This window comes from Heterodontus francisci, chromosome 6 (assembly GCF_036365525.1).
Source record: "Heterodontus francisci isolate sHetFra1 chromosome 6, sHetFra1.hap1, whole genome shotgun sequence".
Lineage (NCBI taxonomy): Eukaryota > Metazoa > Chordata > Chondrichthyes > Heterodontiformes > Heterodontidae > Heterodontus > Heterodontus francisci.
This window is the reverse complement of record NC_090376.1, coordinates 62981793-63000833: the sequence shown is the minus strand read 5'-3', so window position 1 is coordinate 63000833 and position 19041 is coordinate 62981793. Positions and strand designations below refer to the sequence as shown.

General features: G+C 42.5%; 1 protein-coding gene across 1 annotated transcript in view; it reads left to right on the top strand.

Annotated features, from left to right (window-relative positions):
- The first annotated feature begins 497 nt into the window (after window positions 1-497).
- LOC137371345 (LIM and senescent cell antigen-like-containing domain protein 1) overlaps window positions 498-19041 on the top strand; it is a 195035-nt gene continuing 176491 nt past the window's right edge. Inside the window, exon 1 of the mRNA XM_068033796.1 lies at window positions 498-795. Coding sequence (XP_067889897.1) covers window positions 767-795 — 29 coding nt within the window. The 5' untranslated portion in view covers window positions 498-766. The remainder of the gene's footprint in view (window positions 796-19041) is intronic.

Below are 19041 nucleotides of genomic sequence, written 5' to 3'. Positions count from 1 at the left end.
CAAGTGGAGGTTCACCAGACTAATCCCTGGGGTGGCAGGATTTTCTGATGAGAGATTAAGGAAATTGGGCCTGTATTCTCTGGAGTTTCGAAGAATGAGAGGTGATCTCTTTGAAACTTACAAAATTCTTATAGGGCGTAACAGGGTGAGTCTAGAACCAGGGGACATAGTCTCAGAATAAGGGGCAGGCCATTTAGGACTGAGGTGAGAAGGAATTTCTTCAGTCAGAGGGTGGTGAATCTTTGGAATTCTCTACGCCAGAGGGCTGTGGAAGCTCAATCATTGAGCATGTTCAGGACAGAAAACAATAGATGTCTGGATACTAACAACATCAAGAGATATGGGGATAGCACAGGAAAGTGGCTGAGCTAGATCTGTCGTCATGTAATTATTGAAGGGCGGTGCAGGCTCGACGGGCTGAATGGTCTACTCCTGCTCCTCCCTTTCTTTCTGCATCAGTCTACACATTTAAAAAACCCCTTATATGCAAGTCTTAATGATTTAGCCCATTGATACTCCGCCTCCAGTGTGTTCATAATCACAAGAATTTACCAATCGCAGTTTCTCTATTTCTCCCACGTTCACTGAGCAGTGCAAGCGTTGGGAGTAAGCAAGCGTGGGAATGACTGAGTGATTGACAGAGTCCAGGTCCAAGCGAGCTCCAGGCTGCAGCATCGCCATTACTGCGGCCCCTCGCGGACAACACTCACCGCAGCAGCTGGGCAACTGGACCGGACACTGAACTACTGCAGCGCTCAAGCGGGTGATGTTCGCCGTCGCTGGAATGACCGGAAGGTAAAAACAAAATTGAAAAAAACAACCAGCTTTTTTATCTGCCTCGATGTATTTTCACGTTGCTTTGAAGTTGTCTTTTTAAAAAAAACACTCTGAGCACATCCAGGCTGCATCCGATCGGCCAACCTCAGCGCCACTCGATAGCTTCATTTTCGTGTTTTTTTTGTAGTTTCGCTCCCTTCATTCAATAAAAAGGCGGAAGAATAAGAAAAAAAAAAGTCCCTTCTGTTTAGTATTGAACTACAAGTTGTCGTTAATTTCAGTTAATGTGTCAACTCTGCAGTCTGGGGATTGCTGAAAGTTGGCCCGAGCTGCTGAATTTAGGGTCACCCCACCCTAAAATACCAGATTAGTCATGTTGACTTAAGCTACAATGTATCAAATTCTGTAACTTGAGGCCTAAAGTGGCGCTGCTCTCGAGTACAATGAACATCAGCGAGGGAAACTCGGTTATTTTCTGCAGAAAGCTACCAAAGTACAGACGTAAAACTAGGAAGTAAATTCAGTAACGGGATGGTGGGGGGAGAGCAGATTGGAAATGTCAGCACAAGGGGGGGAAACAATTACAGCATGGAGCCAAGAAGTTACTCATCGAGTTACTAGCAGTGAAGACTCTGAAATTGAAAAGATCATGACTATATAAGAATACTCATTTACACTTCCGGCTACAATTTGGAATATGCCCCGTTTTTGAATTGTTGTTTCTTGAAATAATTTTTCAAAAAGGGTGATTTTTTTTTTCTCCCCTAATGAAGCATTTAAGTTTTAAAAGTTAGCCCATGCTCGGAGTGACCGTGTGCAGGAAGATTTCGAATGAACATTTTTTAATTTTTTAACCTTGTAAAAATGTTCATGTACGATTCGCAAAGGATGAATTCCGACTGCACCAACAATATTTAAATCCAAATTAAAGTAAACCAGTTTAATTGTTGTCCGATACTTTTTGAGTTCAGATTCAACAATGGCTTGCATTTATGGAGCGTCTTTAATGTAAGACATCTTAAAGTGCTTCACAGGCGTGTAATCAGACAAAAAAAAATACTGTGAAAGATTGAGACATTAGGATAGATGAGAAATAGGTTTCAGGGAGCATCTTGCAGGAGGCAGAGTGTATTGGGGAGGGAATTCCAGACTTTAAAGTCTAGACAGCTGAAGACATAGCAGCCAGTGAAGGAAGTGAGGAGTGGACAGGGGGCCAGAGTTGGAGGAATACTGAGTCCTCCATTGATTGTAGGGTTGGAGAAGCAAGGCCATGGAGGGATTTGAACATGAGGATGTAGGAATGGTGGTCTGGGAGTCTGTGTAAGTCAGCAGGCACAGAGTTGATGTGTGAACAGGACTTGATGCGAGTTAGGATTTGGGTAGCAGAGTTTTAGATGAGCTTTAGACCATGGAGGGTGGAAAATGGGAGGCCAGCCAGCAGAGCTTAGTTCAGTCTGGGAGTTGCACAAACATTGAATGAGGGTTTCTGAAGCAGATGGGCTGAGGGAAGGGCAGAGATGGGTAATACTGCAGCAGTGAAAGTGGGCAGTCTTTGTGATGGAGAGGAAGATAATCTCTGGTCAAATAGGATGCTGTGTCTTCTATAAAAATTAAAATTTTAAGGCAGCTCTAACACTTAAGCTTTATTGATATTGCACTTATTGGGTGTCAGCTGCTGATGCATGGGTTTTTGGCAGTCAATAGGAGCCATGGGGTAAACTTGCTGGGCTCACTAACTCGGGGCCAGGAGCAGACCCATTTATAAAATGGGTATTGCATCATCTGGAATAAATTTCTTTCAATCTTTCTTTTTACATTTGTAAATATTCTGATGTACTGGATCCAAATTTTTCACCATTATCATCTGTGTGTATGGATGACTCTCCTACTGAGAGCTGTAGGATTGAAGGTGTTGGGCACTGTGGGAGATTGGCTATTTTTGTAGCTTCCCCTCTAAAACTAAACATGACCATATTGCAGCAGTGTGTGCTTCCCTCCATTAAGTGAAAGAAGTTATGCCTTATTTGTCTTCATTTTGACATAGATTTTCTGTGCCCTTATTCTTCCCAAGAGCATTTTTCTAAATCTTTAAACAAGTACAGAATTATTCCACTCATCCAGTTTCCCTCCACCCTGTCTCCAGTTTAGCTCGAGTGACGTACATGACGGTGAACCTATTGTGTCCATTACTGTGCCTGTTTGCTGGAAAATGGGATCAGGCTGCATTTAGGGGTGGGTGAGGAAATCTATAACACTGGTGTACTCATTCAGCCTGCATATAAATTCTTTGCTCTGGGGTAGAAAGAACGCTAACTCCATTTGCAATGCATCTCATTTGTATTCAGTAAGTTGTTGGTAAAATTATAAGTAGAAGATAGTGTGCTCTACGGGCTGTTCCCAGGGACGCACACCGAGACAAACATCAACTGCTGCTGGAGGACTATCAATTCGGTGAAAGACGCCCTTTGGTCTGCCCGAAACTTGCTGGTCTTCCAGCGCAAAGAGTTGTCCACCACCGAATGTTGCAGACTGGCACATTCCAAGGTCCAGGACTACGTGCTGAGGGACGCACTAAAGCTGGGGGCAGCCGCAGCAAAGGCTCAATGGGGAAAGACCACAGTGTAAGGTTCCCCCACCAAGCGGGACTGAGGGGCTGGATCAATGGGAAACCCCTCGAACTGTATCGTTAATATTCTCAATTGCTGTAAATGTAAAACTGTAATTGACATGACAATTGTGAAACGGAAGGGTTGGGAAGAAACACATGACAGTATTGAAGGAAACTGATCTCCCTTGCAATGTTTGTATTTTTTGGTGCTGTTTGGAAACTGTTTGGCAATGTAATTTTTACAGATTTTTATGAATAAAGTATATTTTGGAAATAAAAAAAATAAGTAGAAGATAGTTGTGAAATATAAACTGTTGATTGGCACTAGTTGCATAACTCTTGAACACCCTGTGTTATTTTTGTAAACCATCATTCCCCAATATTTATTCTATTTAAAACAATTTACATGAAAATATGAAGTCTTTTAATTTTACTTTTCTGTTTTCATATATACTTAACATTTTAGTGCGTACCAAGTTATAAGCTGAGTTACTTACAAGTTTTTCAGTTGTTTGAGGCCGGAATTTGGAGGAGAGGCTGTGTGTTTCAAAGGACTTGTGTCTTGCCACAGCAATGAAGAGAGAACCTTTTTCTTTGTGTGCAGCTGCTAGTCTTGAACTTTCAAAAAATGTAGGAATTTGTTTTTAACGTAACTTTAATTTTTCAGTATAGTTGAGAGCGCTAATGTTATTTTACCACAAGAAGGTATGACATTATATGGCTGCTCTTGATATATTTTTGGTTTATGGGTAGACATATGCATTATTGAGCAAATCTTTTGTGTAAACAAAAGAATTGGTAGTTAGAGGTATAAACCATTCAACATAAATTATTGGCTTAGAGGGTGAACTGGTTAGAATCTGCATACAAAATAGGGACTCCAATGTATTTTGTTTTCTTTAAAGCTGGTCAATTATGCTGCGATAACACAAAAATTGGTGGTATAGCAAGCAGTGTAGACACGAACATAAAATTACAAAGAGACATTGATAGGTTGTGCGTGAGCAAAACTCTGGTAGGTGGATTTCAACACGGGTAAGTGCGAGGTCATCTATTTTGGACCAAATGGTGCAAAGCTAGGATCAGTGGAGGTCTAAAGAGATTTAGGGGTCCATGTATTCAGATCATTGAAATGTAGTGGTCAGGTGTAAATACAATCAAAAAGACTAATGGAATGTTAGTCTGTATATCTAGCGGGCTAGAATATAAAGGGGAGGAAATTTTGCTACAGCTATACAAAACCCTGGTTAGACCACAGGCTTAATTTTACCGACCCCACCCCGACGTCCATGGTCGTGGCAAGGGGGGGCTGGAAAATGCCTCCGGGAGAGGCCCGCCATGGACCTCGACGCCAGGAAGGCCTGGCGCCATATTGCCGAGCCGCGTGGTGGCCCCCTCGCTACTCGGCAACGGGAGCCCAATTTAAATATGTTAATTAATGTAAATCAATGAATTGATTACCATCACGCTCCTGCCATTCGTCCCGGAGCGATATTGGTGCTGGTGGCTGGCACGCCCGTGCTTTTGGATCCCCATTCGGGGATCCGAGGCAGAATACTGGTGAGTGGGGGGAGCAGGTAAGTTTTTCACTGCAGGAGTGGGGGGAGCAGCGTCAGTCATTCCATTGGTGTAGGGGATGGTGGGGAAGGGTAAAGTTTAAAGTTTTGGAAATTTGGTGGTGATGGTGGGGGTGCGGGGAAGGTCAGGTGCACAAGGTAAGTATTTTGTGGGGGGTGGGGGGGAAGCAAGGAATTAAATTTATGGTTGATGGGGGGGCATGGGAGAGGGGCAAGATCAATTAGTTTTTTAAAATCCATTCTCCTCTTAAATGTAACAATCGGGTTTGAAGCCCTTTTAAAAATGACATCATCACCTGCATGAAAGCAGCTGATGCCATTGCCGGGGACGGACCACCTGCCCTCTCCATGTCACTGGAGGGGGGAGGTGGTCTGCCCCAGCCATTTAAATGAACACGGCGGTTCCGCCTCATGTGTCCCATGCTAGCGGACTGCCATTGTTTATGTCTGCCACTGATTACAGCGGCGCCATAAATTTCAGCCCCACGTCTGGGGTACTGTGTACAGTTCTGGACACCACACCTTAGAAAGGATATATTGGCCTTGGAAGGAGTGCAGTGCAGATTCAGCAGAATGTTACCAGGACTCCAAGGTTAAATTATGATGAGAGATTACCTAAACTAAGCTTGTTTCCCCTGGAATATACAAGATTATGGGCTGATTTGTTTGAGGCTTTTAGGATTTTGAAAGGAATTGATAGGTTAGATAGAAACTTTTCCTGCTGGTGGGGGATTCTGGGACAAGGGACATAACCTTAAAATCAGAGCCAGGCATTCAGGAGAGAAGTTAGGAAACACTTCACATCAAGGGTGGTAGAAATGTGGAACACTCTCCCACAAAAAGCAGTAGATGCTAGCTCCATTCATAATTTTAAATGAGATAGATTTTTGATAGCCAAGGGTATTAAGGGATATGGAGTTAAGATGTAGATCAGCCATGATCTGACTGAATGACAAAACAGGTTTGAGGGGCTAAGTGGCCTGCTTGTTTATATGTTCCTATGTGATACCATGTTATATCCATTTTTTTTTTGTGTGTTTATTTCCAAGTTTATTATTTGGAACTTGGAGAGGAAGAGATACTGATTATACTTTGAGTAGGAAGTTTTCAGTTAGTTATGATATAAAAAAAACTGAAGCAAAATGGTAAAATATTAGGTATCTAATTCAATTTATAGTAACTGTTAGATAAGCTATATTTCAATACCTTTTTAAAGTTACCATATAAGGAACCATCTCTACTTGTGCCATTTATATCTAGTTTGCTAAACTATAATTTCAATTAAATTTACTGATGTGACAGTCAGATCCTGGTTAAATTTAGTAGCAGGAGGAGGTAGTGGGTAGCTTATTGCCACATTTGTGCACTCCCTGAACTGTGTATATGTGCATGTGCAGGTAATCAGTATTTTACATAGAATTGCATATTTACATAGTACAACACGCAGCCAGGCCATTTAGTCCAACAATATTATTGTTTATCCTCCACAGGAGCAGTAGTCCTCATCATATTTGCCCACATTGTCCCCATAACTCTTTGTTCTCCCTTTTCCTTCAACCACATATGTAACCTATTATTGAATGCTGACATAGTCTTTGCTTCAACTAGAACTCCAGTAATGCATTCCATGGTCTCTCAAAGATCTGTATGTAAAAACAATCATGTTCTCTTTCCTAAATCTCTTGCATTTACTCTTGTTTTAGGTATCCCCTCATTGCAGACCCCACAATCAGATATATTATTATAGGTATAGAATACAAAAGCAGGGATGTGATGCTGGAACTCTATAAAATGCTGGTTAGGCCACTGCTGGAGTATTGCGTACAGTTCTGGTCGTCACATTTAAGAAAGGACGTAATTGCTCCAGAAAGAGTACAGAGGAGATTTACAAGAATGTTGCTAGGGCTTGAAAGTTGCAGCTATGAGGAAAGATTGGATAGGCTAGGGTCGCTTTCCCTGGAACTGTGGAGGCTGAGGGGTGACTTAATTGAGGTGTACAAAATTATGAGGGGCCTAGATAGAATGGACAGGAAGGACCTGTTCCCCCTGGTGGTCAGTTACCAGGAGACACAGATTTAAGGTGATTGGTAGAAGGATTAGAGGGGACATGAGGAAGACCTTTTTCATCCACAGAGTGGTGGGTGTCTGGAATTCACTGCCAGGAACGGTGGTGGAGGTACTTGGACATGTACTTGAAATGCTGTAACCTGCAAGGCTATGGACCAGGTGCTGGAAGGTGGGATTAGATTGGGTGGCTAGTTTTTTTGGCCGGCACGGACACGATGGGCTGAATGGCCTCCTTCTGTTCCGTTATGGTTCTATGGTTCAATTTTCCACCTAACAGATCAAATGGATGCTTTATTTCCTGTGGAGGATAAAACATCACGTTGCACTGCTTGAAGAGTTGATCTGTGCAGGATATTGTTTCGTTTTTCTCTTTTTTGCCAATTTTCTTCCCTCTTAAAGTTATTGATTCCTACAGGAGCCAGGTTCTCTGTGGTACCTCATCACGTGGTCATTATTCATGAGTGAATCTTACAGTAGAGACATCATTGCCAAGCCCAATCCTGTGCCTGTCGAATATGTGCACTTCCAGCAGGTCTAATTAGGTAGTAGTTGAGAATGGGAGGCCAATAGTTACACTCCTGTTGACATTCCAGCTGTGATTTGCCAATTCAGCACCAGCTGGGGATCAAAACTGGGATCCTACTGATCATCATTACTTGGCCACGCAATAAACGTGAGATTAATTCTTGAATTATTTTTTAATCGATCGCTTAAGTGTTTTAAAATAGATAATTTCTTGCTTTATTGACATAACTTGTGTAGTTATTTTTTCTAAAAAGAATTTGAGGAGCACTTTCTAAGTATTTTGGAATTTTAAGTGAACAATAAACTATTTTTCAGCAAGGCAATAAATAAGAGATTTCCAGCATTCCATGTTGTCTGAACAGTGGCCATTATTGTTGTCCTGTCACAAGTTCAGGATTTGCTCCTGCCATTATGATCCTTTGTGAAAGTTTTGAGGAGTGAAACGTCATGATATTAGTTTGTTGCAAAATAATCATGATCTTAATGCAGTCCATTAAACTTGTTAAAAAGCTTCTGCAGTGGAGATTGTGTGCTCAGCATTTCTGCAAGTTGGAAATGGCATGTTGAACGTGGGATTGTCTTTTTGTTGTATAATGTGTTCATGTACTTCACATCTGCAGAAACTGACATTCTATTTATGTCTTGTGACACATTAGTATTCACCCTGGATGTTTCAATCTAAAATAAATTAACTTGTTCTTCAATGTTTTATTTTTGTGAAACATTTCCGCAAATAAGTCAGTATTTGGAAATGCATTTATGAATGCATGCAGTATAACTGAAGAGATATTGTGATGGTGGTAACTATGTTTTCCTTATATGGAGATTGGCTAGAGCAACAACGAAATACTTGGAAGGTGTAGTATTATAACAGTAAGAGGGCAGATAGAGAGGAGTTGCGAACATTAAAAGATGCTACTGCAGCTGAAACTGAGCACAAGCTTGTTAATATACCTAATGATTTATTGCTCCAACTATTCACTAGTAAAGATATTACAAACATGTCCTTTTTAAATAAATATAAAGAAGGTTGATGTCCTGGAAAGGTTAAAAGGACTAGAGGCAATAAAATCCCCAGGAATATGTGGTATTTATCTTAGAACTGAGAGATGAGATTTGCGATACATTGGCAGCTACAATGAGGGAGTCACTGGACATTGAAGGGGTTCCAATGCAGCAATAAAGCAATTGCAGACAACTTCTTCTTTGGCCTCCTTGTCTCGAGAGACAATGGGTAAGTGCCTGGAGGTTGACTGAGGGGTAAATTCAAGAATTATCTGAACAATAATGAACAAGTATAAAGCAGAAGAGGGAAGATCATTTCTGACTAACCTCTTTGATCTTTTTTGAGGAATTGACATCTCAGTGGATTTTGCAAAGCCTTATGACATAGTTCAGATCCAGATTTCCAAAAAAATTTGACAGTTTGGGGTAAAATTTGGGAATGGTAAGAAATTGGCTCGAATAATCATTAGACGAGTTATGTTGGGGAGAGTACATATATAGGGTGCTCCAGGCATCAGTATTGGGTCCTTCACTGTTTCTAACTGGCACTAATGATTTGGAGTTGAAAACTGAATGCAACTTAGCTACACGGTTAGGAGGGACATTTAATTTATGAAGAGGCAAAAAGAGAATTATGACGAGTTGGGTTAAAAAAAACTATATAAGCAGGTGAAATTTAATAACGTAAAATACTGTACATAGGAAGAAAAAATGGATGGAATAAGTACTCCATTACTTTTGTATTTGTTTGTTTAAAGGATATAGGCGTTGCTGGCAAGACCAGTGTTTATTTCCCAATCCTTATAGCCCTTGAGAAAGTGGTGGTCAGTCGCCTTTTTGAACTGCTCAGTTCATTTGGCACAGCTATTCGCAGTGGTGTTAGCTAAGGATTTTGACCCAGTGACGATGAAGGAACAGTGATATATTTCCAAGTGAGGATTTTGTGGGACAGGAGGATAATGTTAATAGCCACGGGTGAAGTTGAAAGGGACCTAGGATTTTCATTAGTGTCTAGGCTGAATACATCCAACAGGTACAGAACAACAGTCAAAACAAGCAACACATATAGAATGCTGAACGCTGAAGCCAAATCATAGGAATAGAGATTTGATGTTGTGCTCAAACTGCATAGTGCGCTGTCAGACCACACCTTAAATACTGCATTCAGCTCTGGTGACCAAAATACAGAAGAGACCTTCAAGCCTTGGAGATAGTTCAATGACGATTGATCCGTAGAGGACAGTACTATCAGAGGACTGAGTTATCAGCAAAGACTGGAGAAACTTGGGCTTTTCAGAATTGAAAGGAGATAACTTCACAGAGCTATGCAAGATTGTAAATGGTGCGGAAAAGGTAGATCTAGAAAATTAATTCAAACTAGACTGAGAGCTGGGCGGCGCAGTGGTTAGCACTGCAGCCTCACAGCTCCAGCAACCCGGGTTCGATTCTGGGTACTGCCTATGCGGAGTTTGCAAGTTCTCCCTGTGACCGCGTGGGTTTTCGCCGGGTGCTCCGGTTTCCTCCTACAGGCAAAGACTTGCAGGTTGATAGGTAAATTGGCCATTATAAATTGCCCCTAGTATAGGTAGGTAGTGAGGGAAGATGGGGATGTGGTAGGAATATGGGATGAATGTAGGATTTTCCTGCACACAAGATCAGGGGGCAGGTTGTTCAACCTTGCCCGTCTAAGAGCGAAGTCCAAAGTACGGAAAGTCCTCATCAGGGAACTCCTCTTTGCTGACGATGCTGCTTTAACATCTCACACTGAAGAGTGCCTGCAGAGTCTCATCGACAGGTTTGCGTCTGCCTGCAATGAATTTGGCCTAACCATCAGCCTCAAGAAAACGAACATCATGGGGCAGGATGTCAGAAATGCTCCATCCATCAATATTGGCGACCATGCTCTGGAAGTGGTTCAAGAGTTCGCCTACCTAGGCTCAACTATCACCAGTAACCTGTCTCTAGATGCAGAAATCAACAAGCGCATGGGAAAGGCTTCCACTGCTATGTTCAGACTGGCCAAGAGAGTGTGGGAAAATGGCGCACTGACACGGAACACAAAAGTCCGAGTGTATCAGGCTTGTGTCCTCAGTACCTTGCTCTATGGCAGCGAGGCCTGGACAACGTATGTCAGCCAAGAGCGACGTCTCCATTCATTCCATCTTCGCTGCCTCCGGAGAATACTTGGCATCAGGTGGCAGGACCGTATCTCCAACACAGAAGTCCTCGAGGCGGCCAACATCCCCAGCCTTATACACACTACTGAGTCAGCGGCACTTGAGATGGCTTGGCCATGTGAGCCACATGGAAGATGGCAGGATCCCCAAAGACACATTGTACAGCGAGCTCGCCACTGGTATCAGGCCCACTGGCCGTCCTTGTCTCCGCTTTAAAGACGTCTGCAAACGCGACATGAAATCCTGTGACATTGATCACAAGTCGTGGGAGTCAGTTGCCAGCGTTCGCCAGAGCTGGCGGGCAGCCATAAAGACAGGGCTAAAGTGTGGCGAGTCGAAGAGACTTAGTAGTTGGCAGGAAAAAAGACAGAGGCGCAAGGGGAGAGCCAACTGTGTAACAGCCCCGACAAACAAATTACTCTGCAGCACCTGTGTAAGAGCCTGTCACTCTAGAATTGGCCTTTATAGCCACTCCAGGTGCTGCTTCACAAATCACTGATCACCTCCAGGCGCTTATCCATTGTCTCTCGAAATAAGGAGGCCAAAGAAGAAGTATAAATGGGTGGTTGATGGTCAGCACAGTTTCGGTGGGCTGAAGGGCCTGTTTCAGTGCTGTATCCCTAAATAAAAAGGGAACACGCATTAAAATAAATAAAAGACAAATTTAGGACTGATGTTGGGAAATTCATCACACCCAAGGTGATTAAGCTTTGGAATGAATGTCCAGATAGAATAGTGAAGACTGAGCCCTGGAATCCTTTTAAGAAAGGCCATGATGAGGGAACAGGAGATGATGGGGAAGTATTTTGAGAGATTCTAGGCTCTCTGGAAGGAAGAGCTAAGCTGGGCAAAATGGCCTTTTTCATTTCCATTTATCTGGTCTTTCTGAGAATTTAAGTGGCTACAGGTTGTGGCTCATACTACAAAGCTGGAAAACAGAAGAAAACCAAGAAGCGATGTATGTTTTTTTTTTAAACTTGTAAATTGAAGGGGTTTAAAAATGTATCTTAATTGGCAAATTTTAATTGTGGTTCTCTGCATTTAGATGTGGTAACAAAATGATGAATTTTTCAAATTTTCTTGTCCCTGCAGATGGTCACAATTTGGTTTAAATGTACAGTAAGCCAGACAATGAAATTGTAGGTGCTCTTTTACTGTGACATCATTCCAGCAAGAGAATTATTACATGCACGATAATAAGTTATTTAAGTGTTCTGTGCACCTAATACACATGCGGAAATTGCTTACAAGGTTTGTTTTCCTGTATGTTTCCACTAAGCTGGAGAAAAACAACTATTTGTACATGTACAGCACTTTTAAATTTAATAAAATGTCCTGAGGTGCTTCACATGAGTGTTTTTTTAAAATTGTGATTAGAGCTGGCGAGTTTCCATGTTCCAGTCGGGTATGGGCTGTAGGATAATCAGTTTTCAATAACTGAAGACAGTAATGTAATCTTCAGATAAAGGCTTCTTGGTGAAATTGTTAAATTATTTCAAGAAGTGTTTCGTGTAGTTTTGGTATTTAAATTAAATTCGGCTGAAAAATACTCAAATCTTTGCTACTTCAGGTGGCTGTTCATCTTAATGAAGTATATTTGGCAGTGGGAGGAGTTTTTTCCTCAATCTGTCAGACACAGTAATTACGATATTCCACTTCTGAAGTGTGCTGCTGGATACTTTGCCACAATTCTAGTGCATTGAAGAGGCTGTTACAGATTTCATTAGGAATTGAAGGAAGGAACAGATTGCATAGAAATAGCATCTTATCACTTGTGTTGTTTAGTATTTTAGTGGTTATCATGTAGGCATATATGACAGCCATTTTGCATACAGCTTCTGTTTTTGGTCATATTGGTTGGGGATACAATATTGGGCATGATCATTTCACATAGCACCTATGGGTATTTTACCACCATGCAAATGAGCTGCCGCGTTTGAAATCGTGGCGGCTACGTGACACGGTGCCTGTGTGGATGGGGCGTCTTTTTTTACGTCCGCCGCCTACTTCGGCAGCGGACTCTTAAAATGCAGCCCATAATGTTAGTCTCAACATTGGATTCTGCTTAGCAGGCTCATAGCTTTGTTCATCTTAAAAATGGGTGAATGACAGGAGACAGGCTTCTAGGGGGCTGGGTGCCCAGGCATATTTTAAAATCTGTTTTTGTTTGACAACTCTACACTCCATAACTCTATACAGCTACAACATTGGCATCTTTAATGGATAATATGGAAAATTGTCCAGGTATGTCCTGTGCACACAAAGCAGGACAAATCAAATCCAGCCAATTACTGCCCCATCAGTCTACTTTCGATCATCAGCAAAATGATGGAAGATTTTGTTGACACTGCTGTCAAGCACCACTTACTCACCAGTACTTGCTCACTGTGTTCTGCTAGGAACATATGTCTCCAGACCTCATTGTAGCATTGGTCCAAACATGGACTAAAGAGCTGAATTCCAGAGGTAAGGTGAGAGTGACTGCCCTGGACATCAAGGCAGCATTTGACTGAGTGTGGCATCAAGGAATCCTAGCAGAATTGACATCAGTGGAGAAAACTCTGCACTGGTTGGAGTCATACCTTGCACAAAGGAAGATAGTTGTGATTGTTGGATGCCAATCATCTCAGTCCCAGGACATCGCTGCAGGTGTTCCTCAGGGTAGTGTCCGAGGCCCAACCATCTTCAGTTACTTCATCAATGACTTTCCTTCCAACATGAGGTCAGAAATGGAGATGGTCATTGATGATTTCACTGTGTTCAGTACCATTCGTAACTTCATAGAGTGATACAGCACTGAAACAGGCCCTTCGGCCCACCGAGTCTGTGCTGACCATCAACCACCCTTTTATACTAATCCTACATTAATCCCATATTCCCTACCACATCCCCACCTTCCCTCAATTCTTCTACCACCTACCTACACTAGGGGCAATTTACAATGGCCAATTTACCTATCAACCTGCATGTCTTTGGCTGTGGGAGGAAACCGGAGCACCCGGCGGAAACCCGCGCGGTCACAAGGAGAACTTGCAAACTCCGCACAGGCAGTACCCAGAACTGAACCTGGGTCGCTGGAGCTGTGAGGCTGCGGTGCTAACCACTGCGCCGCTAACTCCTCAGATGCTGAAGCAGCCTGTACCCGCCTGCAACAGGATCTGGACAACATTCAGGCTTGGGCTGATAAGTGGCAAGTAACATTCATGCCACACAAGTGGCAGGCAATGACTATCTCCAACAAGAGAGAATATAACCATCTCCCCTTGACATTCAGTGGCATTACTATTGTTCAATCCTCCACCAACAACACCCTGGGGGGGATATCATTGACCAGAAACTTAACTGGACCAGCCATGTAAATACTGTGGCTACAAGAGCAGGTCAGAGGCTGGGAATTCTGAAGTGAGTAATTCACCTCCTGATGCTCAAACCTGTCCACCATCTACAAGGCACAAGTCAGGAGTGTGATGGCATACTCCCCACTTGCCTGGATGAGTGCAGCTCCAACAACCCTCAAGAAGCTCGACACCATCCAGGGCAAAGCAGCCACTTGATCAGCATCCCATTCACTACCTTAAACATTCACTTTCTCCACCGCAGGCACACATTGGCAACAATGTGTACCATTGACAAGATGCACTGCAGCAACTTGCCAAGCTTTCTTCGGCAGCACTTTCCAAACCCACGACCTGTACCACCTAGAAGGCCAAGGGCAGCAGACACACAGGAACACCACCACCTGCAAGTTCCCCTCCAAGTCACACACCATCCTGACTTGGAACTATATCACCATTCCTTCACTGTCGTTGGTTCAAAATTCTGGAACTCCCTTCCCAACTGCGTTGTGGGTGTACCTACACCAGAAGGACTGTAGCAGGTCAAGAGCCACCTTCTCAAGGGCAATTAGGGGTAGGCAGTAAATGCTAGCTTTGCCAGCGATGCCCATATCCCATGGACAAAGCTTCCAGAAACTGAATACTGCTATGATCTGTTCTTGCTAACTTGCCAGTATGCTACTTGCTGTACAGCTGTGTCGGAAGAGGTCAATAAAGGACTCTCAGAGATTAGTCTTAATGTAAAACTTCTCATCACAATTCCTAGTCTAAATTGTTAAAGTGTTACTACTGAGCCCTGCTGGAGATTCTAGATGTCTGTTGTTTTGAAATAGGAATTGCACTTTGGTTTACAACACAATACTTAATCTACCATCTTCTTCATAATTGCCTCTGTTAATCTTAGTCTTATTTCATGGTTTGTCAGTGTTGTTTGTTGGTTCGAGTAAAGTGTACAGTAAGATCCCATATCATATTCAGTGCTGTAAAAATGATTAATCCGAAGATAATAAATGTGAGACCAGATTTGGGTTTTAAAAGTCCGAAGATTGTAAGAGGAAATAAAAATCTGTGTTGGGCAAGAAATTCCACAGTTTTGAGTAAGCTTATGTGATAAATATGGATTTCAACACGCTGAGGATTAAAAAGAAAGAACAGTATGTAGGGTGGAGAATTTGATACTTGGGAGGAACAAGAGATGCCCTAGGTCAACATTCACCATAAAATAGAGGGGGACAACAAGGTCTGACAGAGAGGGGAGGAGGTTAAAAGCAAACAGTAAGAGAAGAATTTCCAGTTAGATAATTGTCTTTGTATCCTTTCTAGGAATATGAGGGAGCAATAGGAGGAATACTCTACATGGATTTGGACATTACAGAGAGTTGAGTTGTTGAAGGGAAAATACATTTTTGGTGAGAGAAAGGATGCCAAGGTTCTGGAAGGAGCTTAGATGAGATGCAAGAACCCCTTTTTTTTTTAGGAGATAATTAAGACTGTGGATAGATCAAGAAAGACTGAGGTGGTTTCATCAAACTTACCAAGTAATAACTGTTTGTTAGACTTGCAAGTGAGCTTCAGGTCATTTTGCTTCCTGTTTCTGGAAGTAAATTGCTGGCAGCAGCAGACACATAATTCCTGCTCCCAGTGCTTGCTGTCAAATCCAACCTATCAATTGAGGTCCAACAATATTTACTCCTTATTCTTCCCCAAAACACTGCAAAGGGTCTGTTTGGCTAGAAGCACAAGTGTGAACACAATCTTGAAGCAACTTTCATGCATTTACTGAGTATATGTTGTTTCCATGTTTCCTCTAATGTCCAAATCAGTCCTACAGTATAAAAGGGCAAGTTTACATAAAGTAGAGATAGTTGATGCGTTGGTTTTGATTTTCCAAAAGTCACTAGATTTGGGGAAGGTTCCATTAGATTCGAAAATAGCCAATGTAACTCCATTATTCAAAAAGGGAGGTGGAAAGAAAGCAGAAAACTACAGGCCTGTTAGCTTAACAACTGTCATAGGGAAAATGTTAGCTATTATTAAAGACGTTCTAGCAAGGCACTTAGCAAAATTCAAGGTAATCAGGCAGAGTCAACGTGGTTTTATAAAAGAGAAATCATGTTTAACCAATTTATTGGAGTTCTTTGAAGAAGTAACGTGTGCTGTGGAGAAAGGGGAACCGGTGGATGTACTGTGCTTAGATTTCCAGAAGGCATTTGATAAGGTGCCACATCAAAGGTTATTGTGGAAAATAGAAGCTCATGGAATAGGGGGTAACATTTTGGCATGGGTAGAAGATTGGCTAGCTAACAGGAAACTGAGAGTAGGCATAAATGGGTCATTTTCTGGTTGGCAGATGTAACGAGTGGTGTACCACAGGGATCAGTGCTGGGACCTCAACTGTTTACAATTTATATAAATGACTTGGATGAAGGTATGGTTGCTAAATTTGCTGATGACACACAGATAGGTAGGAAGGTAAGTTGTGAAGAAGATATCAGGAGGCTACCAAGTGATAGGTTAAGTGAGTGGGCAAAGATCTGGCAAATGGAGTATAATGTGGGAAATGTGAAGTTGTCCATTTTGGCAGGAAGAATGAAAGAGAAGCATATTATCTAAATGGTGAGAGATTGCCGAGCTCTGAGATGCAGAGGGATCTGGGTGTCCTAGTGCATGAATCGCAAAAAGTTAATGTGCAGGTACAGCAAGTAATTAGGAAAGCTAATAGAATGTTACCATTTATTGCGAGGGGAATTGAACACAAAAGTAGGGAGGTTATGCTTCAGTTATATAGGGCATTGGTGAGACCACATTTGGAGTACTGTGCATAGTATTTGTCTCCTTATTTAAGGAAGGATGTAAATGCGTTGGAAGCAGTTCAGGGAAGATTTACTAGATTAATACCTGGAATGGGAGGGATGACTTATGAAGAAAGGTTGGACTGGCCAGGCTTGTATCTGCTGAAGGTTAGAAGAGTAAGAGGTGACTTGATTGAAACATATAAGAGTCTGAGGGGTCTTGACAGGGTGGATGTGGAAAGGATGTTTCCTGTTGTGGGAGAATCTATAACTAGGGGTCACTGTATAAAAATAAAGGGTCGCGCATTTAAGACAGAGATGAGAAGAAATTTTTTCTCTGCGGGTCGTGAGTCTTTGGAACCCCTCCTCAAAAGGCAGTGGAATCAGAGTCTTTGAATGTTTTCAAGGCCGAGGTAAATAGATTCTTGATAAGCAAGGGGGTGAAAAGTTATGGGTAGGTGGGAATGTGGAGTTGATGTTACAATCAGATCAACCATGATCTTATTGAATGGTGGAGCAGGCTCGAGAGACGAGTAGCTTACTACTAATTTGTATGTTCGTATGTACATACATAAAAGACACGATGGAAAATGGACCATTTGACCCAAATGGTCCAAATCACATTTACCCAACCTGTTCCCATATCTCTTCAGTAATTTTTTTCTCCATTCAGCCATCCAGTCTAATCTTGAATTTTGATTTTTTTTTTGTCTCAAACTGCTAACCCTGGAAGTTAATTCCACAGCCTTGCAGCTCTCTGTGTAAGGAAGTTTCTGTTGTTCTGCATTCTAAATGACTTGCATGTAACCTTGACCACCTCATTCTCTACTCAACCACTGGAAATAGTCTGCTTCTGTCCCTCCCTTTCATAATTTTAAAGACATCCATCATATCATCCTGTAATCTGTGTTCTCATGAATTATGGCCAATTTTTCATGTATGAGTTTGTATTTAACAGGCAACATCCTAATAAATCTTTGCTATACACTCTCTTCTTCTTTCTTTCTTTCTTTTGGGCCTCCTTATCTCGAGAGACAATGGATACGCGCCTGGAGGTGGTCAGTGGTTTGTGAAGCAGCGCCTGGAGTGGCTATAAAGGCCAATTCTGGAGTGACAGGCTCTTCCACAGGTGCTGCAGAGAAATTTGTTTGTTGGGGCTGTTGCACAGTTGGCTCTCCCCTTGCGCCTCTGTCTTTTTTCCTGCCAACTACTAAGTCTCTTCGACTCGCCACAATTTAGCCCTGTCTTTATGGCTGCCCGCCAGCTCTGGCGAATGCTGGCAACTGACTCCCACAACTTGTGATCAATGTCACACGATTTCATGTCGCGTTTGCAGACGTCTTTATAACGGAGACATGGACGGCCGGTGGGTCTGATACCAGTGGCGAGCTCGCTGTACAATGTGTCTTTGGGGATCCTGCCATCTTCCATGCGGCTCACATGGCCAAGCCATCTCAAGCGCCGCTGACTCAGTAGTGTGTATAAGCTGGGGGTGTTGGCCGCTTCAAGGACTTCTGTGTTGGAGATATAGTCCTGCCACCTGATGCCAAGTATTCTCCGAAGGCAGCGAAGATGGAATGAATTGAGACGTCGCTCTTGGCTGGCATACGTTGTCCAGGCCTCGCTGCCGTAGAGCAAGGTACTGAGGACACAGGCCTGATACACTCGGACTTTTGTGTTCCGTGTCAGTGCGCCATTTTCCCACACTCTCTTGGCCAGTCTGAACATAGCAGTGGAAGCCTTACCCATGCGCTTGTTGATTTCTGCATCTAGAGACAGGTTATATACACTCTCTAGAGCTTTAATATCCTCCCTGTAGTGTGGAGCCCAATACAGCACGCAGTACTCTAACTGAGGTCATATTGCTGCTCTATATAGACTCATCATTACCTCTTGGCTTTTATATTCTATATATCTTACAATAAAACCTAGAATTCCATCAGCTCTTTTTTTTTCCCGACCATTTCAACCAGGTGTTGTCTTTAACATCCCGTGAACCTGAGCTCCCAAAACCCTCTGTTCTCTCACAGCACCGAGCCTACTGAACATTAAATATGTTGCTGTTTTTATTAAAATGTAATTATACTACCTCACACTTGCTGACCATCTGCTACTTTATAGTCCATAACCCTTTGCAGCTTCCTTTGGTCTTCTAAAGAATTAGCCATATTTTTGGTA